At 44.0% G+C, this 27,182-nt stretch overlaps 1 protein-coding gene across 1 annotated transcript in view; it reads left to right on the top strand.

The window, feature by feature from the left end:
* The window catches only part of LOC135513808 (potassium channel subfamily T member 1-like), a 176,699-nt gene that overhangs the window by 81,858 nt on the left and 67,659 nt on the right, over positions 1-27,182 (top strand). The window contains exons 4-5 of the mRNA XM_064936749.1: positions 18,320-18,399; positions 24,122-24,224. Coding sequence (XP_064792821.1) covers positions 18,320-18,399; positions 24,122-24,224 — 183 coding nt within the window. The remainder of the gene's footprint in view (positions 1-18,319; positions 18,400-24,121; positions 24,225-27,182) is intronic.

The raw sequence follows: 27,182 nt of genomic DNA on the forward strand, positions 1-27,182 counted from the left end.
CTGAACTTCTGGAGAGAGTTTGCTGCACTGAAAGTAAAGGGGCTGAATAATTTTGCACGCCCAATTTTTCAGTTTTTGATTTGTTAAAAAAGTTTGAAATATCCAATAAATGTCATTCCACTTCATGATTGTGTTGATTCTTCACAAAAAAATACAGTTTTATATCTTTATGTTTGAAGCCTGAAATGTGGCAAAAGGTCGCAAAGTTCAAGGGGGCCGAATACTTTCGCAAGGCACTGTATGTCTTCATCATAATGTCCTCATCATATCTTCATTATATGTCTTCACTATATGTCTTCATCACGTCCTCATCATATGTCTTCATCACTATGTCTTCATCATATGTCTTCATCATTATGTCTTCATCATTGTCTTCATCGTATGTCTTCATCATTATGTCTTCATCTTATGTCTTCATCATTATGTCTTCATCGTATGTCTTCATCATCTTTTCATTCTCAGGTGTCGGCTCGTCCAGCCACAGATTTTATCAGCTTAAATGATCTTTCTTTTATTATGCATGGCAAGTATTTTAGAGTGCTTGCTGTCTTTCTGCAATTTGATCAAACAGAATCTGTTGCTTCCTAGACAGACAGAGCTTTTCTGTTAGAGAAAAAATGTTTGTTTGTGTTTTGTTCTTGTGGTCAAAGTGGATATCTGAGATTCCACAGGATGTGATATGTGACCAGGCTTTGGAATTGACTCAGAAATACCACTCTAGAATGGAAAAACATGATTCTAATCGATCTTGATCGTGTTACCAAAGAGGTGGTAACAACCAGCTAACCGCTAAACGCAGTAGTGTTTCTTGAGGATGTGTCATCACAGTCTACTGCAGGAGTCTGAACAAGGGAATATAGATTATGTCATGTATACACTGTACATTCCTATTGACTGAATGTGGGGCATGTGGAGGAGTCGTTAATTAGAAGGCAATTCTAATTACAGTACAAGTAGAAGGTGTCAGACATACAGGGGGCGGCTGGCTTGTTCTTCCTCGGAGCTGGTGTCTCTGTGTCGTGATACACCTCCAGTTTGATGAGCTGAAGGATCCACACTATCATGCCCTGCTTTCATCTACTTGCAGTGTCTCTTAACAGACTTCGTGTTTCGAGGACGCACCACTATTTTAAGTAGGTTGACTGGAGTGCAGTGGAGCTAGTTGGCTGGTCAGGGAGGGAGGGGGAGGGAGGGCGGGGGGGGGATAAAGAGAGCGAGAGAGATGGAGAGATGAAGAGAGATATGTAGAGGGGGATGGAGGGGAGGGAGGGAGGGGGGAGAGGGATAAAGAGAGCAAGAGAGAAGGAGAGGTGAAGAGATATGTAGAGGGGGATGGGGGGAGGGGGGAGGAGAGCGAGAGAGAGTTCCTGGTTTAATATTCATGTCTGTTCTTGATATTTATAGAAGTCCCTGCTGCCCTTACACAGTATCTGAAGTTCAGCAGGAGAAAATGATTAGTGCTGCTTGTTACTGGACTGTTTGTGTGTCAAAAGGATAAAAGAGAGCAAGTTTAAAATCTCACATATTGCCTGGACTAATATAGACAATTCATGTAAATAGATTCATAGAATAGTAAGAACGCAAGAACTGAAAGGAAAACTATATTTCTGTAATGATCTGAGAATTGAGATGAAATTGAGTTTAAATAGTATGAGATGTAAGACATAGAAATTGAAATAGTTTCACATGGAAGAACATGAACGTGAGAGGACAGATGTTACTGTATGAAGAGGATTGCTGAGAGGACAAATGGTATTGCTGTAATGGTCTGAGAATTGAAATGAAATTATGGACAAGTGACTACATTTTGGGTCTCAAATGGTTTGAAAATAGAGCAAGATATAAGACATAGAAGAAATGCAAATACATCGCAGAGGAAGATGACAATGTCAATGCATTTATGTAATGGTCAGAGAATTGAAATGGAATTGTGGCCAATTGACAGTGTAAGTCTAAAGTCCAGACGGGCAAAGTGCTGTCGTGCCCTAAGCAAGACACTTAACCAAGGCTATTGACAACTGAAACAGGTAACATGGGAAGTCAACACAGCTGTGTGTCTCATATAAAACAATCTTCAGCCAATGGGATAACTGATCTGATTGTGATTTGAGTAATTATCCAAGTGTGCAACAACTGTTTGGATGTGTTTCAGTCATTCCCCCATGATTACAATCACTGACCTGTGCATCTTATGCTACTGATATGTATTTTATTAAAACAAGACAGATTGTATGGTATGAAGCATCTCTCTTCTATTTATCACGGTTTCATTGACTTCTCCCAACAGATAACAGTGAGTCAGATAGTAGTGAATCAGATAACAGTGAGTCAGATAACAGTGAATCAGATAATCATGGTTTCATTGACTTCTCCCAACAGATAACAGTAAGTCAGATAGCAGTGAATCAGATAACAGTCAACAGATAACAGTAAGTCAGATAGCAGTGAATCAGATAACAGTGAATCAGATACTAGTGAGTCAGATAGCAGTGAATCAGATAACAGTGAGTCAGATAACAGTGAATCAGACAGCAGTGAGTCAGATAACAGTGAATCAGACAACAGTGAGTCAGATAACAGTGAATCAGATAACAGTGAATCAGATAACATTGAGTCAGATAATCATGGTTTCATTGACTTCTCCCATCAGATAACAGTGAGTCAGATAGCAGTGAATCAGATAACAGTGAGTCAGATAACAGTGAATCAGACAACAGTGAATCAGATAACAGTGAATCAGATAATCATGGTTTCATTGACTTCTCCCAACAGATAACAGTGAGTCAGATAACAGTGAGTCAGATAACAGTGAGTCAGATAACAGTGAATCAGATAATCATGGTTTCATTTACTTCTCCCAACAGATAACAGTGAGTCAGATAACAGTGAATCAGATAATCATGGTTTCATTTACTTCTCCCAACAGATAACAGTGAGTCAGATAACAGTGAATCAGATAATCATGGTTTCATTGACTTCTCCCAACAGATAACAGTGAGTCAGATAACAGTGAATCAGATAATCATGGTTTCATTGATTTCTCCCAACAGATAACAGTGAATCAGATAACAGTGAATCAGATAATCATGGTTTCATTGACTTCTCCCAACAGATAACAGTGAGTCAGATAACAGTGAATCAGATAATAATGGTTTCAATGACTTCTCCCAACAGATAACAGTGAGTCAGATAACAGTGAGTCGGATAACAGTGAATCAGATAATCATGGTTTCATTGACTTCTCCCAACAGATAACAGTGAGTCAGATAACAGTGAATCAGATAACAGTGAATCAGATAACAGTGAATCAGATAATCATGTTCATTGACTTCTCCCATCAGATAACAGTGAGTCAGATAACAGTGAGTCAGATAACAGTGAATCAGACAACAGTGAATCAGATAACAGTGAATCAGATAATCATGTTCATTGACTTCTCCCATCAGATAACAGTGAGTCAGATAACAGTGAGTCAGATAACAGTGAATCAGACAACAGTGAATCAGATAACAGTGAATCAGATAATCATGGTTTCATTGACTTCTTCCATCAGATAACAGTGAAGCAGATAACAGATGTTAATTTACAGTGCACAGTGCATGTATACAGTATGTCTTCCCTATTTTCTCGTAGGCAATGGTGTGTGCATGTATGTTGCATCTTGATAACTTTTAGCATGTGTGTTAATGTAGACACTAACAGTGCACCTGTACAGTATCAATCCATATGTTCATTTGATAAAAGACAATCAAACTGAACTGCAGGTGGAAGGATAGAGAGGTGTCTGTGGCTATGGTTACATGGCCCATTCTAATGAGTACTTTCTTCTGAAGGGGTGTGTCTGCTGCCTCACTATTCCTTTACATGTAGATCGTGTTTTCCTGCCATAGTTTATTACTATGGATTGCTTTTGAACCAGGTCTTTTCATGTTTTATAATGTGTGTTGCCACCATATAAATGTGTAATTAGGTCTGTGACCAAGGTGACTCGCTCATAAAGCTGGTTGAGAGAATGTCAAGAGTTTGCAAAGCTATCATCAAGATAAAGGGTGACTACTTTGAAGAATATAAAATATCAAATATATTTTGATTTGTTTAAAAATATTTTGGTTACTACATGATTCCATAGGTGTTATTTCATAGTTTTGATGTCTTCACAACTATTCTACAATGTAGAAAGAAGTACAAAAAATAAGTAGGTGTGTCCATACTTTTGACTGGTACTGCAACAACAGGGACGTATGGTAACAACAGGGATGTATGGTAACAACAGGGACGTATGGTAACAACAGGGATGTATGGTAACAACAGGGACGTATGGTAACAACAGGGATGTATGGTAACAACAGGGATGTATGGTAACAACAGGGATGTATGGTAACAGCAGGGATGTATGGTAACAACAGGGATGTATGGTAACAACAGGGACGTATGGTAACAACAGGGACGTATGGTAACAACAGGGATGTATGGTAACAACAGGGATGTATGGTAACAACAGGGATGTATGGTTACAACAGGGATGTATGGTAACAACAGGGACGTATGGTAATAACAGGGATGTATGGTAACAACAGGGACGTATGGTAACAACAGGGATGTATGGTAACAACAGGGATGTATGGTAACAACGGGGATGTATGGTAATAACAGGGGTGTATGGTAACAACAGGGACGTATGGTAACAACAGGGACGGATGGTAATAACAGGGATGTATGGTAACAACAGGGACGTATGGTAACAACAGGGACGTATGGTAACAACAGGGACGTATGGTAACAACAGGGACGTATGGTAACAACAGGGATGTATGGTAACAACAGGAAGTATGGTAACAACAGGGATGTATGGTAACATCAGGGACGTATGGTAACAACCGGTATGTATGGTAACAACAGGGATGTATGGTAACAACAGGGATGTATGGTAACAACAGGGATGTATGGTAACAACAGGGATGTATGGTAACAACAGGGATGTATGGTAATAACAGGGATGTATGGTAACAACAGGGATGTATGGTAACAACAGGGACGTATGGTAACAACAGGGACGTATGGTAACAACAGGGACGTATGGTAACAACAGGGATGTATGGTAACAACAGGGATGTATGGTAACAACTGGGATGTATGGTAACAACAGTGATGTATGGTAACAACAGGGACGTATGGTAACAACAGGGATGTATGGTAACAACAGGGATGTATGGTAACAACAGGGATGTATGGTAATGCAGAGCAAGGGGAACAACTACTCCAAGACTCAGACCGAGTGACGTCACCGATTTGAAACGCTATTAGCGCGCACCCCGCTAACTAGCTTTCCATTTCACATCGGTTACACCAGCCTAATCGCTGGAGTTGATAGGCTTGAAGTCATAAACAGCTCAATGCTCGAAGCACAGCGAGGAGCTGCTGGCAAACGCACGAAAGTGATGTTTGAATGAATGCTTACGAGCCTGCTGCTGCCTACCACCACTCAGTCAGACTGCTCTATCAAATATCAAATCATAGACTTAATTATAACATAATAACACACAGAAGTACAAGCCTTTGATCATTGATATGGTCGAATCCGGAAACTATCATTTAGAAAAAAAAACGTTTATTCTTTCAGTGAAATGCGGAACTGTTCCGTATTTTATCAAACGGGTGGCATCCATCAGTCTAAATATTGCTGTTACATTGTACAAGCTTCAATGTTATGTCATAATTATGTACAATTCTGGCATATTAATTACAGTCTTTGTAAGAATAAATGGACTTCACCCAGTTCGCAATGAGCCATGCGGCCCAAACTGCTGCATATACCCTGACTGCGTGCACAGAACGCAAGAGAAGTGACACAATTTCCCTAATTATAAGAAATTCATGTTAGCAGGCAATATTAACTAAATATGCAGGTTTAAAATATATACTTGTGTATTGATTTTAAAGAAAGGCATTGATGTTTATGGTTCGGTTTGGTGCAACGACAGTGTTAAATCATCACCCGTTTGGCGAAGTAGTCTGTGAATCGATGAGAAATTAACAGGAACCGCATTGATTACATGCAACGCAGGACACGCTAGATAAACTAATAATATTAACCATGTGTAGTTAACTAGTGATTATGTTAAGATTGATTTTTTATAAGATAAGATTAATGCTAGCTAGCAACTTACCTTGGCTTCTTGCTGCCCTCGCGTAACAGGTAGTCAGCCTGCCATACAGGCTCCTCGTGGAGTGCAATGTAAGGCAGGTGGTTAGAGCGTTGGACTAGTAAACGGAAGGTTGCAAAAACGAATCCCCAAGCTGACAAGGTAAAAATCAGTTGTTCTGCCCCTGAACAGGCAGTTAACCCACTGTTCCCAGGCCGTCATTGAAAACAAGAATGTGTTCTTAACTGACTTGCCTGGTTAAATAAAGGTGTAAAAAAAATAAACTGCCAAATCGGTGTCCAAAAATACAGATTTCCGATTGTTATGAAAACTTGAAATCGTCCCTAATTAATCGGCCATTAATCGACTTCTCCTCTATATACCTGTGTTTTAGTGCCTCTGTATCTCTATGTACCTGTGTCTGTGACTCTATGTACCTGTGTCTGTGACTCTATGTACCTGTGTCTGTGTCTCTATGTACCTGTGTCTGTGACTCTATGTACCTGTGTCTGTGTCTCTATGTACCTGTGTCTCTATGTACCTGTGTATCAGTGTCTCTGTGTACCTGTGTCTCTATGTACCTGTGTCTTAGTGTCTCTATGTACCTCTGGCTCAGTGTATCTGTGTCTCTATGTACCTGTGTCTTAGTGTCTCTATGTACCTGTGTCTCTGTATCTCTATGTACCTGTGTCTTAGTGTATATATGTACCTTTGTCTCTGTGTCTCTATGTACCTGTGTCTTAGTGTATCTATGTACCTGTGTCTCTGTGCCTCTATGTACCTGTGTCTCTATGTACCTTTGTCTCTGTGTCTCTATGTACCTGTGTCTTAGTGTATCTATATACCTGTGTCTCTGTGTCTCTATGTACCTGTGTCTCTGTATCTCTATGTGCCTGTGTCTCTATGTACCTGTGTCTCTGTGTCTCTATGTACCTGTGTCTTAGTGTATCTATGTACCTGTGTCTCTGTGTCTCTATGTACCCGTGTCTCTGTATCTCTATGTACCTGTGTCTTAGTGTATGTATGTACCTGTGTCTTAGTGTATCTATGTACCTGTGTCTCTGTGTCTCTATGTACCTGTGTCTTAGTGTATGTATGTACCTGTGTCTCTGTGTCTCTATGTACCTGTGTATCTGTGTAATTGTGTTTCTGTTTCTCTCTTTATCTGTGTCTCTGTGTCTCTATGTACCTGTGTCTCTGTGTCTATATGTACCTGTGTCTCTGTGTCTCTATGTACCTGTGTATCTGTGTAATTGTGTTTCTGTTTCTCTCTTTATCTGTGTCTCTGTTTCTCTGTGTCTCTATGTACCTGTGTCTCAGTGTCTCTGTATCTCTATATACCTGTGTCTCAGTGTCTCTGTGTCTCAGTGTCTCTGTGTCTCTATGTACCTGTGTCTCTGTGTCTCTGTGTCTCTATGTACCTGTGTCTCAGTGTCTCTGTATCTATATATACCTGTGTCTCAGTGTCTCAGTGTCTCTGTGTCTCTATGTACCTGTGTCTCTGTGTCTCTGTGTCTCTATGTACCTGTGTCTCTGTGTCTCTGTGTCAATATGTACCTGGGTCTCAGTGTCTCTGTATCTCTATGTACCTGTGTCTCTGTGTCTCTATGTACCCGTGTCTCTGTGTCTCTATGTACCTGCGTCTCTGTGTCTCTATGTACCTGTGTCTTAGTGTCTCTGTGTCTCTATGTACCTGCGTCTCTGTGTCTCTATGTACCTGTGTCTCAGTGTCTCTGTGTCTCTATGTACCTGTGTCTCTATGTACCTGTGTCTTAGTGTCTCTGCGTCTCTGCGTCTCAGCGTACCTGTGTCTCTGTGTCTCTATGTACCTGTGTCTTAGTGTCTCTATGTACCTGTGTCTCAGTGTCTCTGTATCTCTATGTACCTGTGGCTCAGTGTCTCTGTGTCTCAGTGTACCTGTCTCTCAGTGTCTCTGTATCTCTATGTACCTGTGCCTCAGTGTCTCTGTGTCTCTATGTACCTGCATATCTGTGTCTCTGTATCTCTATGTACATGTGTCTCAGTGTCTCAGTGTACCTGTCTCTCAGTGTCTCTGTATCTCTATGTGCCTGTGTCTCAGTGTCTCTGTGTCTCCATGTACCTGCACCTCTGTGTCTCTGTATCTCTATGTACATGTGTCTCAGTGTCTCTGTCTCTTTGTGCCTGTGTCTCAGTGTCTCTGTGTCTCTATGTACCTGTGTCTCAGTGTATCTGTGTCTCTATGTACCTGCGTCTCTGTGTCTCTATGTACCTGTGTCTCAGTGTCTCTGTGTCTCTATGTACCTGTGTCTCTGTGTCTCTATGTACCTGTGTCTTAGTGTCTCTGTGTCTCTATGTACCTGTGTATCTGTGTCTCTATGTACCTGTGTCTTAGTGTCTCTGCGTCTCTGCGTCTCAGCGTACCTTTGTCTCTGTGTCTCTATGTACCTGTGTCTTAGTGTCTCTGTGTCTCTATGTACCTGTGTCTCTGTGTCTCTATGTACCTGTGTCTTAGTGTATCTATGTATATCTCTATGTTGTGTATCTGTTTTGTGTTTCTCTCTTTATCTGTGTCTGTGTCTCTATGTACCTGTGTCTCTGTGTCTATATGTACCTGTGTCTCTGTGTCTCTATGTACCTGTGTATCTGTGTAATTGTGTTTCTGTTTCTCTCTTTATCTGTGTCTCTGTGTCTCTGTGTCTCTATGTACCTGTGTCTCAGTGTCTCTGTATCTCTATATACCTGTGTCTCAGTGTCTCTGTGTCTCAGTGTCTCTGTGTCTCTATGTACCTGTGTCTCTGTGTCTCTGTGTCTCTATGTACCTGTGTCTCAGTGTCTCTGTATCTCTATATACCTGTGTCTCAGTGTCTCTGTGTCTCAGTGTCTCTGTGTCTCTATGTACCTGTGTCTCTGTGTCTCTGTGTCTCTATGTACCTGTGTCTCTGTGTCTCTGTGTCAATATGTACCTGGGTCTCAGTGTCTCTGTATCTCTATGTACCTGTGTCTCTGTGTCTCTGTGTCTCTATGTACCTGCGTCTCTGTGTCTCTATGTACCTGTGTCTCAGTGTCTCTGTGTCTCTATGTACCTGTGTCTCTATGTAACTGTGTCTTAGTGTCTCTGGGTCTCTGCGTCCAGGTACCTGTGTCTCTGTGTAACTCTATTAGTTAAGAACTGTGTCTTAGTGTCTCTATGTACCTGTGTCTCAGTGTAATTGTGTTTCTGTTTCTCTCTTTATCTGTGTCTCTGTGTCTCTGTGTCTCTATGTACCTGTGTCTCAGTGTCTCTGTATCTCTATATACCTGTGTCTCAGTGTCTCTGTGTCTCAGTGTCTCTGTGTCTCTATGTACCTGTGTCTCTGTGTCTCTGTGTCTCTATGTACCTGTGTCTCAGTGTCTCTGTATCTCTATATACCTGTGTCTCAGTGTCTCTGTGTCTCAGTGTCTCTGTGTCTCTATGTACCTGTGTCTCTGTGTCTCTGTGTCTCTATGTACCTGTGTCTCTGTGTCTCTGTGTCAATATGTACCTGGGTCTCAGTGTCTCTGTATCTCTATGTACCTGTGTCTCTGTGTCTCTGTGTCTCTATGTACCTGCGTCTCTGTGTCTCTATGTACCTGTGTCTCAGTGTCTCTGTGTCTCTATGTACCTGTGTCTCTATGTACCTGTGTCTTAGTGTCTCTGCGTCTCTGCGTCTCAGCGTACCTGTGTCTCTGTGTCTCTATGTACCTGTGTCTTAGTGTCTCTATGTACCTGTGTCTCAGTGTCTCTGTATCTCTATGTATCTGTGGCTCAGTGTCTCTGTGTCTCAGTGTACCTGTCTCTCAGTGTCTCTGTATCTCTATGTACCTGTGTCTCAGTGTCTCTGTGTCTCTATGTACCTGCATATCTGTGTCTCTGTATCTCTATGTACATGTGTCTCAGTGTCTCTGTGTCTCAGTGTACCTGTCTCTCAGTGTCTCTGTATCTCTATGTGCCTGTGTCTCAGTGTCTCTGTGTCTCCATGTACCTGCACCTCTGTGTCTCTGTATCTCTATGTACATGTGTCTCAGTGTCTCTGTCTATTTGTGCCTGTGTCTCAGTGTCTCTGTGTCTCTATGTACCTGTGTCTCAGTGTATCTGTGTCTCTATGTACCTGCGTCTCTGTGTCTCTATGTACCTGTGTCTCTGTGTCTCTATGTACCTGTGTCTTAGTGTCTCTGTGTCTCTATGTACCTGTCTCTCAGTGTCTCTATATCTCTATATACCTGTGTCTCAGTGTACCTGTGTCTCAGTGTCTCTGTGTCTCAGTGTACCTGTCTCAGTGTACCTGTCTCTCAGTGTCTCTGTATCTCTATGTACCTGTGTCTCAGTGTCTCTGTATCTCTATGTACCTGTCTCTCAGTGTCTCTGTATCTCTATGTACCTGTGTCTCAGTGTCTCTGTATCTCTATGTACCTGTCTCTCAGTGTCTCTGTATCTCTATGTACCTGTGTCTCAGTGTCTCTGTATCATGCTGTGATATTGATTATGTCAACATGCATATCAAGTCAAATCAAATTGTATTAGTCACTTGCGCCGAATACAACAGCTGAAATGCTTACTTACAAGCCCCTAAACAACAATGCAGTTAAAAAAATACAGATAACAATAAGAAATAAAAGTAACAAGTAATTAAAGAGCAGCAGTAAAATAACTGCTAGTAGTGAGACTATATACAGGGGGCAACCGATACAGAGTCAATGTGCAGGGGCACTGGTTAGTTGAGGTAATATGTACATGTAGGTAGAGTTATTAAAGTGACTATGCATAGATGATAACAACAGAGAGTAGCAGTGGTGTAAAAGAGGGGAAGGGGGCAATACAAATAGTCCAGGTAGCCATGTGTAACCTTTATTTAACTAGGCAAGTTAGTTAAGAACTAATTCTTATTTACAATGACAACCCACTGTCCCCGTTAGACCAACTGCCTTGTACAGGGGCAGAACGACAGATTCATAGCTTGTCAGCTCAGGGATTTGATCCAGCAACCTTTCGGTTACTGGCCCAACTCTCTAACCACTAGGCTACCTGCCACCCCAGCTACCAGCCATTTGATTAGGTGTTTAGGAGTCTTATTGCTTGAGGGTAGAATCTGTTTAGAAGCCTCTTGGACCTAGACTTGGCGCTCCTGCACCGCTTGCCGTGCGGTAGCAGAGGAAGCAGTCTATGACTAGGGTGGCTGGAGTCTTTGACAATTTGTAGGGCCTTCCTCTGACACCGCCTGGCTGGCATAGAGGTCCTGGATAGCAGGAAGCTTGGCCCCGGTCCCTCTTTCTTTGCTGGGTGTTTCTATTGTGAGCATGTGTGTGTAATGTGTACGAGTGGTTCCTGGTCTTTACAGCACCTATACAGTTATTGGTTCTCCACATGAGAGTGGAGTGTACGTTTCCTGCCTGGAGGCAGTCTCCATGTGGTAAAGAAATAGACGGAGGGAGAGAGAGAGAGAGAGAGAGAGGAAGGCCAAAAGGAGAGGAGGATTGGACAGCAGGTTAAGCTACATATCTCTTAGTATGCAGACCCTCCCTCTCTCTCTCTCTCTCTCTCTCTCTCTCTCTCTCTCTGCTTCCCTCAGGATAAGGCTCCAGTAATTGCTCTCCTCCTTTTCTCTCCTCTTCATACCTTCATCTCCTCCCTCTATTAATCTTGTCAGAAGGCTCCAAGGGCCCTGCAGGAGTTTTACAGCCCTTTATCGCTGTCATTAGGGGAGGCAACCACACATCAAATAGATCTCTTTCACCCTCACTTTAGATTCATCTACATCTATTCAGAGAAGTCAAAGTTAGCTCTCCCTTCATTTATAACCTCCCAGACACGCCCCAATATTCAGTTTATGGGCCTTTATTAATGTACATGCTTTACAATAACGTCAAAGTGTTTCATTAGATTGTGTAGACCAGTGTTTCCCAACTCCAGCCCTTGTCTACCCCCAACAGAACACATTTTTGTTGTAGCCCGGACAAAAAAACTTGATTCAACCTGTCAAGGGCTTGATAATTAGTAGACAAGTAGAATCAGGTGTGCTTGTCAGGGGCTACAACAAAAATATATAATGTTGGGGGTACAGGAGGACCATATAAAATGAAATATATATTTTAAAGTGACAAGCTTGTCAAGTATGAATGACTTGCACCACAGGGGTGATCCACAAGTCACAGTCACTACACTGTTCCTTTTTACTTATTCATGAAATGATTGAATAGGAGAGTCCAATCAGGAATATATGGAATAGCTGAGGGACCAATGAGAGTGCAGGATATAAATATTTAGAACCTCTGGTCTGTGGTGATGTCACACACAGGAAGTGGTGGGTAGGGAGGGGCTTTCTACAGCTAGAATCTACAGTGATGTGTTTATAAATAGCATTATGAGGAGAATATGATCTAATGTTGACTCAAATGATTAATGAGCATTCCTACTTCCTACATGATTAAAGCTACACTGCTATGTACAGTATCTAAGTTGCTGGGGGATATTGTACTGTAGGCCTACTAAGGGGTTGGATGTGTGCTTAGTGAATTGCAACATGGGAGAAGAAGTAAACGATAATTATGCTCGAAGCAGCAATGTAAAATAACTAATTTGGTTGGAGGAACCTTCGCAGTTTAGAGGCATACATAATTTAAGGGTCTTTTAAAATCCTCCATGATAATGATATCACCATAGCTACGTAGCTATCAGAGCTTCAAATGGAAGTTGGTGTGTCTTAAACCTCAGCTGCACATCACACATTTCAACAGTCAGGCAGCAGTCTTCTCCAGCCAGACAGACAGTGGTGTTGAAACAGATTGCGTGCCACGTGTCACATCACACATTTCAACAGTCAGGCAGCAGTCTTCTCCAGCCAGACAAACAGTGGTGTTGAAACAGATTGCGTGCCACGTGTCACATCACACATTTCAACAGTCAGGCAGCAGTCTTCTCCAGCCAGACAGACAGTGGTGTTGAAACAGATTGCGTGCCACGTGTCACATCACACATTTCAACAGTCAGGCAGCAGTCTTCTCCAGCCAGACAGACAGTGGTGTTGATACAGATTGTGTGCCACGTGTCACATCACACATTTCAACAGTCAGGCAGCAGTCTTCTCCAGCCAGACAGACAGTGGTGTTGAAACAGAATGCATGCCACGTGTCACATCACACATTTCAACAGTCAGGCAGCAGTCTTCTCCAGCCAGATAGACAGTGGTGTTGAAACAGAATGCGTGCCACGTGTCACATCACACATTTCAACAGTCAGGCAGCAGTCTTCTCCAGCCAGACAAACAGTGGTGTTGAAACAGATTGCGTGCCACGTGTCACATCACACATTTCAACAGTCAGGCAGCAGTCTTCTCCAGCCAGACAGACAGTGGTGTTGAAACAGATTGCGTGCCACGTGTCACATCACACATTTCAACAGTCAGGCAGCAGTCTTCTCCAGCCAGACAGACAGTGGTGTTGATACAGATTGCGTGCCACGTGTCACATCACACATTTCAACAGTCAGGCAGCAGTCTTCTCCAGCCAGACAGACAGTGGTGTTGATACAGATTGCGTGCCACGTGTCACATCACACATTTCAACAGTCAGGCAGCAGTCTTCTCCAGCCAGACAGACAGTGGTGTTGATACAGATTGTGTGCCACGTGTCACATCACACATTTCAACAGTCAGGCAGCAGTCTTCTCCAGCCAGACAGACAGTGGTGTTGATACAGATTGTGTGCCACGTGTCACATCACACATTTCAACAGTCAGGCAGCAGTCTTCTCCAGCCAGACAGACAGTGGTGTTGAAACAGATTGCATGCCACGTGTCACATCAGATTTTCTGCTTGGATATCTTCAGAGTCATATCAACACAATATTCACTCTCTAATAGATAGTTCCAAATTACCATGGTTACTCTACATCTCCTTGTTGTCATGACAGTAATTGGCCACTGTGGGTAATATAGGAGATTATAAAGGGGTCATTATGTTTGATGTCTTTTTTACACTAAACCCAATCCAGGAAAGGGGTCATTACAATTTATTATTATTATTTTTTTTACACTAAACCCAATCCAGGAAAGGGGTCATTACGATTGTTTTTTTGTTTTTTTTTACACTAAACCCATCCCAGGAAAGGGGTCATTACGATTGTTTTTTTGTTTTTTTTACACTAAACCCATCCCAGGAAAGGGGTCATTATGATTGTTTTGTTGTTTTTTTTACACTAAACCCAATCCAGGAAAGGGGTCATTACGATTGTTTTTTTGTGTTTTTTTACACTAAACCCAATCCAGGAAAGGGGTCATTATGATTGTTTGTTGTTTTTTTACACTAAACTCAATCCAGGAAAGGGGTCATTACGATTGTTTTTTTTTTGTTTTTTTACACTAAACCCAATCCAGGAAAGGGGTCATTATGATTGTTTGTTGTTTTTTTACACTAAACCCAATCCAGGAAAGGGGTCATTATGATTGTTTGTTGTTTTTTTACACTAAACCCAATCCAGGAAAGGGGTCATTATGATTGTTGTTTTTTTACACTAAACCCAATCCAGGAAAGGGGTCATAATGATTGTTTGTTGTTTTTTTACACTAAACCCAATCCAGGAAAGGGGTCATTATGATTGTTTTTTGTGTTCTTTTACACTAAACCCAATCCAGGAAAGGGGTCATTATGATTGTTTGTTGTTTTTTTACACCCAATCCAGGAAAGCAGAATCAATCAAAGCAGCTGGAAATGGTGACCATTTTTTCATGTTACATGTGATGAAGTATCCTGTATTACCTGTTTGCCTTCACTCTGCTGCTGTTCTTCATTTTGGCTGTTGGAGCATTTTGAAAAGCACCTTGCATGCTGTGTTCAGTGTCTCACACTGCTGAAGGCCTTCGAGGTAACAGATAAACAAAGAGACCCAAGCCTTCCAGCATTCAACAACACAATGCATCATGGTTAAGCTTGTCTACTTACGGATATCTCAAAACAGTTCAATCAAATAACCATGGTCCTTATACAGTGCCTTGCGAAAGTATTCGGCCCCCTTGAACTTTGCGACCTTTTGCCACATTTCAGGCTTCAAACATAAAGATATAAAACTGTATTTTTTTGTGAAGAATCAACAACAAGTGGGACACAATCATGAAGTGGAACAACATTTATTGGATATTTCAAACTTTTTTAACAAATCAAAAACTGAAAAATTGGGCGTGCAAAATTATTCAGCCCCCTTAAGTTAATACTTTGTAGCGCCACCTTTTGCTGCGATTACAGCTGTAAGTCGCTTGGGGTATGTCTCTATCAGTTTTGCACATCGAGAGACTGAAATTCTTTCCCATTCCTCCTTGCAAAACAGCTCGAGCTCAGTGAGGTTGGATTTGTGAACAGCAGTTTTCAGTTCTTTCCACAGATTCTCGATTGGATTCAGGTCTGGACTTTGACTTGGCCATTCTAACACCTGGATATGTTTATTTTTGAACCATTCCATTGTAGATTTTGCTTTATGTTTTGGATCATTGTCTTGTTGGAAGACAAATCTCCGTCCCAGTCTCAGGTCTTTTGCAGACTCCATCAGGTTTTCTTCCAGAATGGTCCTGTATTTGGCTCCATCCATCTTCCCATCAATTTTAACCATCTTCCCTGTCCCTGCTGAAGAAAAGCAGACCCAAACCATGATGCTGCCACCACCATGTTTGACAGTGGAGATGGTGTGTTCAGGGTGATGATCTGTGTTGCTTTTACGCCAAACATAACGTTTTGCATTGTTGCCAAAAAGTTCAATTTTGGTTTCATCTGACCAGAGCACCTTGTTCCACATGTTTGGTGTGTCTCCCAGGTGGCTTGTGGCAAACTTTAAACAACACTTTTTATGGATATCTTTAAGAAATGGCTTTCTTCTTGCCACTCTTCCATAAAGGCCAGATTTGTGCAATATACGACTGATTGTTGTCCTATGGACAGAGTCTCCCACCTCAGCTGTAGATCTCTGCAGTTCATCCAGAGTGATCATGGGCCTCTTGGCTGCATCTCTGATCAGTCTTCTCCTTGTATGAGCTGAAAGTTTAGAGGGACGGCCAGATCTTGGTAGATTTGCAGTGGTCTGATACTCCTTCCATTTCAATATTATCGCTTGCACAGTGCTCCTTGGGATGTTTAAAGCTTGGGAAATCTTTTTGTATCCAAATCCGGCTTTAAACTTCTTCACAACAGTATCTCGGACCTGCCTGGTGTGTTCCTTGTTCTTCATGATGCTCTCTGCGCTTTTAACGGACCTCTGAGACTATCACAGTGCAGGTGCATTTATACGGAGACTTGATTACACACAGGTGGATTGTATTTATCATCATTAGTCATTTAGGTCAACATTGGATCATTCAGAGATCCTCACTGAACTTCTGGAGAGAGTTTGCTGCACTGAAAGTAAAGGGGCTAAATAATTTTGCACGCCCAATTTTTCAGTTTTTGATTTGTTAAAAAAGTTTGAAATATCCAATAAATGTCGTTCCACTTCATGATTGTGTCCCACTTGTTGTTGATTCTTCACAAAAAAATACAGTTTTATATCTTTATTTTTGAAGCCTGAAATGTGGCAAAAGGTCGCAAAGTTCAAGGGGGCCGAATACTTTCACAAGGCACTGTATATGGATGCATGAGTACTTCTATGGTAGATGTGCTGATTGTCTCTGTCTCTCTCTCCAGGGTTCAGGTGGAGTTCTATAGTGGATGTACTGACTGTCTCTGTTTCTCTCTCCAGGGTTCAGGTGGAGTTCTATGGTAGATGTACTGACTGTCTCTCTCTCCAGGGTTCATGTGTTCTATGGCAAATGTACTGACTGTCTCTGATTCTCTCTCCAGGGTTCATGAGTTCTATGGTAGATGTACTGACGGTCTCTCTCCAGGGTTCATGAGTTCTATGGTAAATGTTCTGACTGTCTCTGTCTCTCTCTCCAGGGTTCATGAGTTCTATGGTAGATGTACTGACTGTCTCGCTCTCCAGGGTTCATGAGTTCTATGGTAAATGTACTGACTGTCTCTGAATCTCTCTCTCCAGGTTTCATGAGTTCTATGGTAAATGTTCTGACTGTCTCTGTCTCTCTCTCCAGGGTTCATGAGTTCTATGGTAGATGTACTGACTGTCTCGCTCTCCAGGGTTCATGAGTTCTATGGTAAATGTACTGACTGTCTCTGAATCTCTCTCTCCAGGTTTCATGAGTTCTATGGTAAATGTTCTGACTGTCTCTGTCTCTCCAGGGTTCATGTGTTCTATGGTAAATGTACTGACTGTCTCTGTCTCTTTCTCTCCAGTGTTCGTGTGTTCTATGGTAAATGTACTAACTGTCTCTGTCTCTCTCTCCAGGGTCCATAAGTTCTATGGTAAATGTACTGACTGTCTCTCTCTCCAAGTTTCATGAGTTCTATGGTAAATGTTCTGACTGTCTCTGTCTCTCTCTCTCCAGGTTTCATGAGTTCTATGGTAAATGTTCTGACTGTCTCTGTCTCTGTCTCTCCAGGGTTCATGTGTTCTATGGCAAATGTACTGACTGTCTCTGTCTCTCTCTCCAGGGTTCATGTGTTCTATGGTAAATGTATCGACTGTCTCTGTCTCTCCAGGGTTCATGTGTTCTATGGTAAATGTACTGACTCTCTCTGTCTCTCTCTCCAGGGTTCATGTGTTCTATGGTAAATGTTCTGACTCTCTCTGTCTCTCTCTCCAGGGTTCATGTGTTCTATGGTAAATGTATCGACTGTCTCTGTCTCTGTCTCTCCAGGGTTCATGTGTTCTATGGTAAATGTACTAACTGTCTCTGTCTCTCTCTCCAGGGTCCATGAGTTCTATGGTAAATGTACTGACTGTCTCTCTCTCCAGGTTTCATGAGTTCTATGCTAAATGTTCTGACTGTCTCTGTCTCTCTCTCTCTCCAGGTTTCATGAGTTCTATGGTAGATGTACTGACTGTCTCTGTCTCTCTCTCCAGGGTTCAAGTGGAATTCTATGGTAAATGTACTGACTGTCTCTCTCTCCAGGTTTCATGCGTTCTATGGTAAATGTACTGACTGTCTCTCTCTCCAGGGTTCAGGTGGAGTTCTATGGTCGATGTACTGACTGTCTCTCTCTCCAGGGTTCAGGTGGAGTTCTATGGTCGATGTACTGACTGTCTCTCTCTCCAGGGTTCAGGTGGAATTCTATGGTAAATGTACTGACTGTCTCTCTCTCCAGGGTTCAGGTGGAGTTCTATGTGAATGAAAACACCTTCAAGGAGAGGCTCAAGCTGTTCTTCATCAAAAACCAAAGGTCAAGTAAGTAGAGCACAGAGAAGTTTGGACTTTATTACTGTCTCATGTAACACAACAGACCTAGGAAGTCATAAAGGTCCTCCTAATGCAGGTTAATACTGTAACGTAAGTCATTAAGGTCTATTGCAGATCCAATTTCAGCTCCAGTCTGGGTCTTTAATTAGTTGTCTTGACACATGGTGCTGTGTCTCAGGTCTGCACACCATGTTGCTGTGAAGAGGACAATGCTTTAGGTATTTTGTTAACTGATAGGGTATTATAATTTCTTATTTTGGACTTAAGGCATGGATACAGCCAGGGTGGGATTTCTCCTACGTTCTGAAAAATACATTAGAACTGTCCAACTTGCCACCCACAATGCATCATGTCTGCAGTCTCTCTGTGTGTTTGTAAATACGTGTGTGTGCCTGTGTGTTTTCGTGTGCTGTGTGTTTTTACATGTGTGTATGTGTGTGTGTGTGTGTGTGCGTGCATGTTTTTGTGTTTTTACATGCATGTGTATGTGTGTGCGTGCGTGTTTTTGTGTTTTTACATGTGTGTGTGTGTGCGTGCGTGCATGTGTAATGGCTGCAGTATGTTGTTAGTGCTTCCTATGTGCTTGTCAATATCTCTGAACAAATTCCCATCAGTTACAGAGAAAACATTAGGGCCAAATAGAAAGGCCAACCCAACTCTATAGAGCTTCCTGCTGAGTCAGATTGTTTTGGCCCCTGTACAATACAAACTCATTGTGAAGCATTTGATGTGGGTGTTTTTCTTGCAACTGTGTCACTGCTGTGTTAATACTGCAAAGAGATGAAATGGGAGGCTTGGTTGATTGAAACGTGAACAGTGTTTAAGGCAGCTGGCGCCACCCTCTGACTGACATGTGTATCTGCAGTCAGGTAAGTTGTGTGGTTGATGATTTGCCTGTGTGTGTGTGTGTGTGTGTGTGTGTGTGTGTGTGTGTGTGTGTGTGTGTGTGTGTGTGTGTGTGTGTGTGTGTGTGTGTGTGTGTGTGTGTGTGTGTGTGTGTGTGTGTGTGTGTGTGTGTGTGTTGAGCCTTGTGCGCAAGGCTGTGTTGTTGTAATGGCTTTACTGACAGCATGTCGTGTTATTGGGTCTTAATCCTTATATATCACAATAAGCCGTCCTCTATTCCACTGATTATATACCTGCCACAACATCCAGCATCTCCCCCCACAGGGTGTCATATCGTTGTGGATCTGAAACGTAGCTGTTCACCCTGTCAAAGCAGACCTGTGATATGTTGCTGTTGTGACCTGTGTGTGAAAGTGAAAGGGGAATTGGATACCTGGTCAGCTGCACAACTGAATGCATTCAACCAAATTAGGTCTTCCGTATTTAACCCAATCCCTCTGTATCAGAGACATCAGTTGTGATGGTCTGCCAGACCATTATGAAGCCTGATAGTCACGGCTCTGTGCATAGCCAGATATAGTCACTTTAGACCTGACAGAGCATCAACACAGCCTGGACAACACCATGATACTTAAACAGGTAGGGTTGTGGTATAGAGAGATGTCCAGTAGAGTAGAGACACCAGTTCTGAGGAGAGATGTCCAGTAGGGTAGAGACACCAGTTCTGAGGAGAGATGTCCAGTAGGGTAGAGACACCAGTTCTGGGGAGAGATGTCCAGTAGGGTAGAGACACCAGTTCTGAGGAGAGATGTCCAGTAGGGTAGAGACACCAGTTCTGAGGAGAGATGTCCTGGTGTAGGGTAGAGACATCAGTTCTGAGGGGAGATGTCCAGTAGGGTAGAGACACCAGTTCTGAGGAGAGATGTCCAGTAGGGTAGAGACGTCCAGCAGGGTAGAGACACCAGTTCTGAGGAGAGACGTCCAGTAGGGTAGAGACACCAGTTCTGAGGAGAGATGTCCAGTAGTGTAGAGACACCAGTTCTGAGGAGAGATGTCCAGTAGGGTAGAGACACCAGTTCTGAAGAGAGATGTCCAGTAGGATAGAGACACCAGTTCTGGGGAGAGATGTCCAGTAGGGTAGAGACACCAGTTCTGAGGAGAGATGTCCAGTAGGATAGAGACACCAGTTCTGAGGAGCGATGTCCTGTAGGGTAGAGACACCAGTTCTGAGGAGAGATGTCCCGTAGGGTAGAGACACCAGTTCTGAGGAGAGATGTCCAGTATGGTAGAGATGTCCAGTAGGGTAAAGACATCAGTTCTGAGGAGAGATGTCCAGTAGGGTAGAGACATCAGTTCTGAGGAGAGATGTCCAGTAGGGTAGAGACACCAGTTCTGAGGAGAGATGTCCAGTATGGTAGAGATGTCCAGTAGGGTAGAGACATCAGTTCTGAGGAGAGATGTCCAGTAGGGTAGAGACATCAGTTCTGAGGAGAGATATCCAGTAGGGTAGAGACACCAGTTCTGAGGAGAGATGTCCAGTAGGGTAGAGACGTCCAGTAGGGTAGAGACACCAGTTCTGAGGAGAGATGTCCAGTAGGGTAGAGACACCAGTTCTGAGGAGAGATGTCCAGTAGGGTAGAGACGTCCAGTAGGGTAGAGACACCAGTTCTGAGGAGTGACGTCCAGTAGGATAGAGACACCAGTTCTGAGGAGAGATGTCCAGTAGTGTAGAGACACCAGGTCTGAGGAGAGATGTCCAGTAGGGTAGAGACACCAGTTCTGAGGAGAGATGTCCAGTAGGGTAGAGACGTCCAGTAGGGTAGAGACACCAGTTCTGAGGAGAGATGTCCAGTAGGGTAGAGACACCAGTTCTGAGGAGAGATGTCCAGTAGGGTAGAGACATCCAGTAGGGTAGAGACACCAGTTCTGAGGAGTGACGTCCAGTAGGATAGAGACACCAGTTCTGAGGAGAGATGTCCAGTAGTGTAGAGACACCAGGTCTGAGGAGAGATGTCCAGTAGGGTAGAGACACCAGTTCTGAGGAGAGATGTCCAGTAGGGTATAGACACCAGTTCTGAGGAGAGATGTCCAGTAGGCAAGAGACACCAGTTCTGAGGAGAGATGTCCAGTAGGTTAGAGACACCAGTTCTGGGGAGAGATGTCCAGTAGGGTAGAGACACCAGTTCTGAGGAGAGATGTCCAGTAGGGTAGAGACACCAGTTCTGAGGAGAGATGTCCAGTAGGGTAGAGACACCAGTTCTGAGGAGAGATGTCCAGTAGGATAGAGACATCAGTTCTGAGGAGAAATGTCCAGTAGGGTAGAGACACCAGTTCTGAGGAGATATGTCCATAGAGACATCCAGGAGAGATGTCCAGGAGACATAGTTCTGAGAGAGATGTCAGTAGGGTAGAGACAGTTCTGAGGAGAGATGTCCAGTAGGGTAGAGACACCAGTAGGGTAGAGACACCAGTTCTGAGGAGAGATGTCCAGTAGGGTAGAGACGTCCAGTAGGGTAGAGACACCAGTTCTGAGGAGAGATGTCAGTTCTGAGGAGAGATGTCCAGTAGGGTAGAGACACCAGTTCTGAGGAGAGATGTCCCAGTTCTGAGGAGAGATGTCCAGTAGGGTAGAGACACCAGTTCTGAGAGATGTCAGTAGGGTAGAGACACCAGTTCTGAGAGTGACATCCAGTAGATGTCACCAGTCTGAGGAGAGATGTGAGGGTAGATGTGTCCAGTAGGGTAGAGACACCAGTTCTGAGGAGAGATGTCCAGTAGGGTAGAGACACCAGTTCTGGGGAGAGATGTCCAGTAGGGTAGGGTAGAGACATGTCCAGTAGGATAGAGACCAGTTCTGAGGAGAGATGTCCAGTAGGGTAGAGACACCAGTTCTGAGGAGAGATGTCCAGTAGGATAGAGACATCAGTTCTGAGGAGAGATGTCCAGGTTCTGAGGAGAGATGTCCAGTAGGGTAGAGACACCAGTGTCTGGGAGAGTTCTGAGATGTCCAGTAGGGTAGAGACACCAGTTCTGAGGAGAGATGTCCAGTAGGGTAGAGACACCAGTTCTGAGGAGAGATGTCCAGTAGTGTAGAGACACCAGTTCTGAGGAGAGATGTCCACCAGTTCTGAGGAGAGATGTCCAGTAGGGTAGAGACATCAGTTCTGAGGAGAGATGTCCAGTAGGGTAGAGACACCAGTTCTGAGGAGAGATGTCCAGTAGGGAGACATCAGTTCTGAGGAGAGATGTCCAGTAGGGTAGAGACACCAGTCCCAGTTCTGAGGAGTCCAGTATGTCCAGTCAGTTCTGAGGGGGTAGAGACACCAGTTCTGAGGAGAGATGTCCTGGTGTAGGGTAGAGACATCAGTTCTGAGGGGAGATGTCCAGTAGTGTAGAGACACCAGGTTTGAGGAGAGATGTCCAGTAGGGTATAGACACCAGTTCTGAGGAGAGATGTCCAGTAGGCCAGAGACACCAGTTCTGAGGAGAGATGTCCAGTACGGTAGAGACACCAGTTCTGGGGAGAGATGTCCAGTAGGGTAGAGGCACCAGTTCTGAGGAGAGATGTCCAGTAGGGTAGAGACACCAGTTCTGAGGGGAGATGTCCAGTAGGGTAGAGACACCAGTTCTGAGGAGAGATGTCCAGTATGGTAGAGATGTCCAGTAGGGTAGAGACACCAGTTCTGAGGAGAGATGTCCAGTAGGGTAGAGACACCAGTTCTGAGGAGAGATGTCCAGTAGGGTAGAGACACCAGTTCTGAGGAGAGATGTCCAGTAGGGTAGAGACCCCAGTTCTGAGGAGAGATGTCCAGTAGGGTATAGACACCAGTTCTGAGGAGAGATGTCCAGTAGGGTAGAGACACCAGTTCTGAGGAGAGATGTCCAGTAGGCCAGAGACACCAGTTCTGAGGAGAGATGTCCAGTACGGTAGAGACACCAGTTCTGGGGAGAGATGTCCAGTAGGGTAGAGACCTCAGTTCTGAGGAGAGATGTCCAGTAGTGTAGAGACACCAGTTCTGAGGAGAGATGTCCAGTAGGATAGAGACATCAGTTCTGAGGAGAGATGTCCAGTATGGTAGAGATGTCCAGTAGGGTAGAGACACCAGTTCTGAGGAGAGATGTCCAGTAGGGTAGAGACACCAGTTCTGAGGAGAGATGTCCAGTAGGGTAGATACACCAGTTCTGAGGAGAGATGTCCAGTAGGGTAGAGACACCAGTTCTGAGGAGAGATGTCCAGTAGGGTAGAGACCCCAGTTCTGAGGAGAGATGTCCAGTAGGGTATATACACCAGTTCTGAGGAGAGATGTCCAGTAGGGTAGAGACACCAGTTCTGATGAGAGATGTCCAGTAGGGTAGAGACACCAGTTCTGATGAGAGATGTCCAGTAGGGTAGAGACACCAGTTCTGAGGAGAGATGTCCAGTAGGGTAGAGACACCAGTTCTGAGGAGAGATGTCCAGTAAGGTAGAGACTCCAGTTCTGTGGAGAGATGCTTTACCTGTCGGACTCACTAGCCAGCTCATTTCATTGGTCTGCGATAAGTTCAGTTTCTGGGCAGTTAAAAACAAACTTTCTCGACATTCCCATACCAATGTGTCTTGCATTACAAAAACATGACTGTAATCATTAGCCAGATTTACTCATATGAGCCTGATTAAACAGATTCGTTTTTCAATATAAATCAGCACAAATTCAGTTACTCTTTTCTTTTCCATGGTATGTTATTCCTTCCCATAAGCTTTATTTGACCTTTGTCAACTATAATTGTTCAATTCCCTCTGGGAAACAGGTTAAGATTTACTCCCAATGCAATTACTTAGTAAATCTGGCCTTTAGTGTTCTCTATTGCGTTTGTTTCCATGTAGGCCTGAGGATCCGTCTGTTTAACTTCTCCTTGAAGCTGTTGACGTGTGCCCTATATGTTCTCAGAGTGTCTCTGGACGATCCCGAACAGGTCACTGGTGTATGGTGAGTAACTGCTAATTTAACCTCCTGATAAAGTCCCTGTTATTTAATTTCTTACTAGTGACTGTAGCATTTGTTAAACTGTGATTTCTAATTTTGGTGTTTGAGATTGAGGGCAGAATAAGTGCATCAGCATCTCGTATTAGAATATAGACAATAATATGGAAATGACCAAATTCTCCTCTGATATATTGATATATACTGAACAAAAATATAAATGCAATATGAAACAATTTCAATGATTTTACTGAGTTACAATTCATATAAGGAAATCGGTCAACTGAATTAAATAAATTAGGCCCTAATCTATGGATTTCACATGATTGGGCAGGGGCATAGCCGGGGGTGGGCCTGGGAGGGCACAGGCCTTCCCACTAAAGAGCCAAATCCAGCCAATCAGAATGAGTTGAGGGCTTTATTACAGACAGAAATACTCCTCAGCACCCAACATCCCCCTCCTCAGTCAATCCCACAGGTAAAGAAGCCAGATGTGGAAGTCCTAGGCTGGCATGGTTACACGTGGTCTGTGGTTGTGAGACCAGTCAGATGTACTGCCAAATTCTCTAAACGATGTTAGAGGTGGCTTATTGTAGAGCAATTATCATTCTCTGGCAACAGCTCTGTTAGACAGTCATGCAGTCAGCATTCCATTTGCACGCTCCCTCAAAACTTGAGACATCTGTGCCATTGTGTTGTATGACAAAACTGCACATTTTAATGTCCCCAGTTCACAAGGTGCACCTGTGTAATGATCACGCTGTTTAATTGGCTTCTTGATGTGCCACACCTGTGGATGGATTACCTTAACAAAGGAAAAATGCTCACTAACAGGAATGTAAACAAATGTGTGCACAACATTTTAGAGAAATATGTCAGGACCCGGTTACGAACCTGGGTCTCCGGAGTGAGAAACAGTCACTTAACCAACTGAGCCACGAATAGTCAGCAGAACCCAGAAGATGAGGCAGACACAGCAGTACTTAAGACGGTGTATTTAATAAAGTAAAAAGGAGAAGTCCTTCAATACAAAAAATGGCAAATCCAAAAGGTGGTAGGAATAGCACAAAAAAGCCTCAAGAGATACTCAAAAACAAAAACAGAATTCCACAAGAGCATCCACCGGAATCGACAAGAATACACAGAACACTAGGGCCGGGTGCTAACATACAAACACAGTGCACAGAACTGAGGGAAACTAAGGGTTTAAATACAATCAGGGAAAACGAGGCACAGGTGCAAATAATAATGGGGAACAAGGGAAAAAACATAAGGTCAAAAAGCACAATGGGGGCATCTAGTGACCAAAACCCGGAACAACCCTGGCCAAATCCTGACAGAATCCCCCCTAGGAACGGCTCCTGACGTTCCTACCAGCTCTCTCAGGGTGGAGGGCCCTGAACTGACGAATGAGGTCAGGGTCCAGGATGTCTTTGGCAGGAACCCAGGAGCGCTCCTCGGGACCGTAGCCTTCCCAGTCCACCAGATACTGCCAGGACCGCTGCACCCGGCGGGAATCCAGTATCCGATGGACGGTATAAGCCGGCTGGCCTCCAATGACACGAGGCGGAGGGGGAGGTCTGTCTGCCGGGACAAGGGGAGAAAAAACAACAGGTTTTAACAATGAAATGTGAAATGTGGGATTAATCTTAAGGGATCTGGGTAAGTGTAGGCGATAAGACACTGGGTTAACTCTCCTGGCAACCTTGAAGGGACCGATGTATTTTTGGGACAGCTTGCGAGACTCCACCCGTAGAGGTAAGTCTCTAGTGGAGAGCCAGACTCTCTGGCCGGGGCGCAGGGTAGGCCCGGGACGGCGACGTCTGTTGGCTTGTTGTTGGTACCTCTGTGAGGAACGCATAGAATTAAGACGGGTCTTCCTCCACATAAGCCGACAGCGTCTGACGAACTTCAAGGCTGAAGGCACTCTGACTTCTGCCTCCTGGTCCGGGAACAATGGAGGAGCATAGCCAAACTGACACTCGTGCGGGGACATACCAGTGGAGGAGGAGCGCAAGGTGTTGTGCGCGTATTCGGCCCAAACAATAAAGGATGACCATGTGGACGGGTTGTCACGAGTCATACATCGGAGGGTGGTTTCCAGCTCTTGATTCATCCTCTCTGTTTGGCCGTTGGACTCCGGATGGTACCCTGAAGATAGACTGGCAGAAGCCCCCATGAGTTGGCAGAAGGGCTTCCAAAACCTTGAGGCGAACTGGGGACCTCTGTCAGAAACCATATCTTGAGGAATGCCGAAGACTCGGAACACATGATTAATTACCAACTCAGCCGTTTCCTTGGCAGAAGGTAACTTAGTCAGAGGGACGAACCTGGCCGCCTTTGAAAACCTGTCGATTATGACTAGGATAGTAGTATTGCCATGGGATGGAGGAAGTCCAGTAATAAAGTCCAATGAGATATGGGACCAGGGTCTGTGGGGAACAGGTAAAGGGTGAAGGAGTCCTTGAGGGCGGAGGTGAGAAGATTTGCCCTGGCAGCACACGGGACAGGCATTGACGAAAGTGGCAACGTCTTCTCTTATGGTAGGCCACCAGAACTTACGCTGGATGAACTCCAAGGTGCGACCTACGCCCGGATGACAGGTGAGGCGAGAGGAGTGCCCCCACAGAAGGACCTGAGTCCTCACTGCCTTGGGGACAAACAACCGATTGGCAGGACCTCCTTTCGGGTCCGGTTCGCTAGCTTGAGCACGTCTCACGGTATCCTCAACTTGCCACGAGATCGGAGCCACAATCTTAGCAGCAGGAAGGACAGGCATGTCCGTGTCATCTCGAATGGCAGGAGCGTAGACTCGGGACAGGGCATCCGGTTTGAGATTCTTCGACCCGGGCCGATAGGTGAGGATAAACTGGAATCGATTGAAGAAAAGAGACCATCTAGCTTGTCTAGAGTTCAACCGCTTCGCCTGCTGGATATACTCCAGATTTTTGTGGTCCGTAAGCA

Source organism: Oncorhynchus masou, chromosome 25 (assembly GCF_036934945.1).
Source record: "Oncorhynchus masou masou isolate Uvic2021 chromosome 25, UVic_Omas_1.1, whole genome shotgun sequence".
NCBI lineage: Eukaryota > Metazoa > Chordata > Actinopteri > Salmoniformes > Salmonidae > Oncorhynchus > Oncorhynchus masou.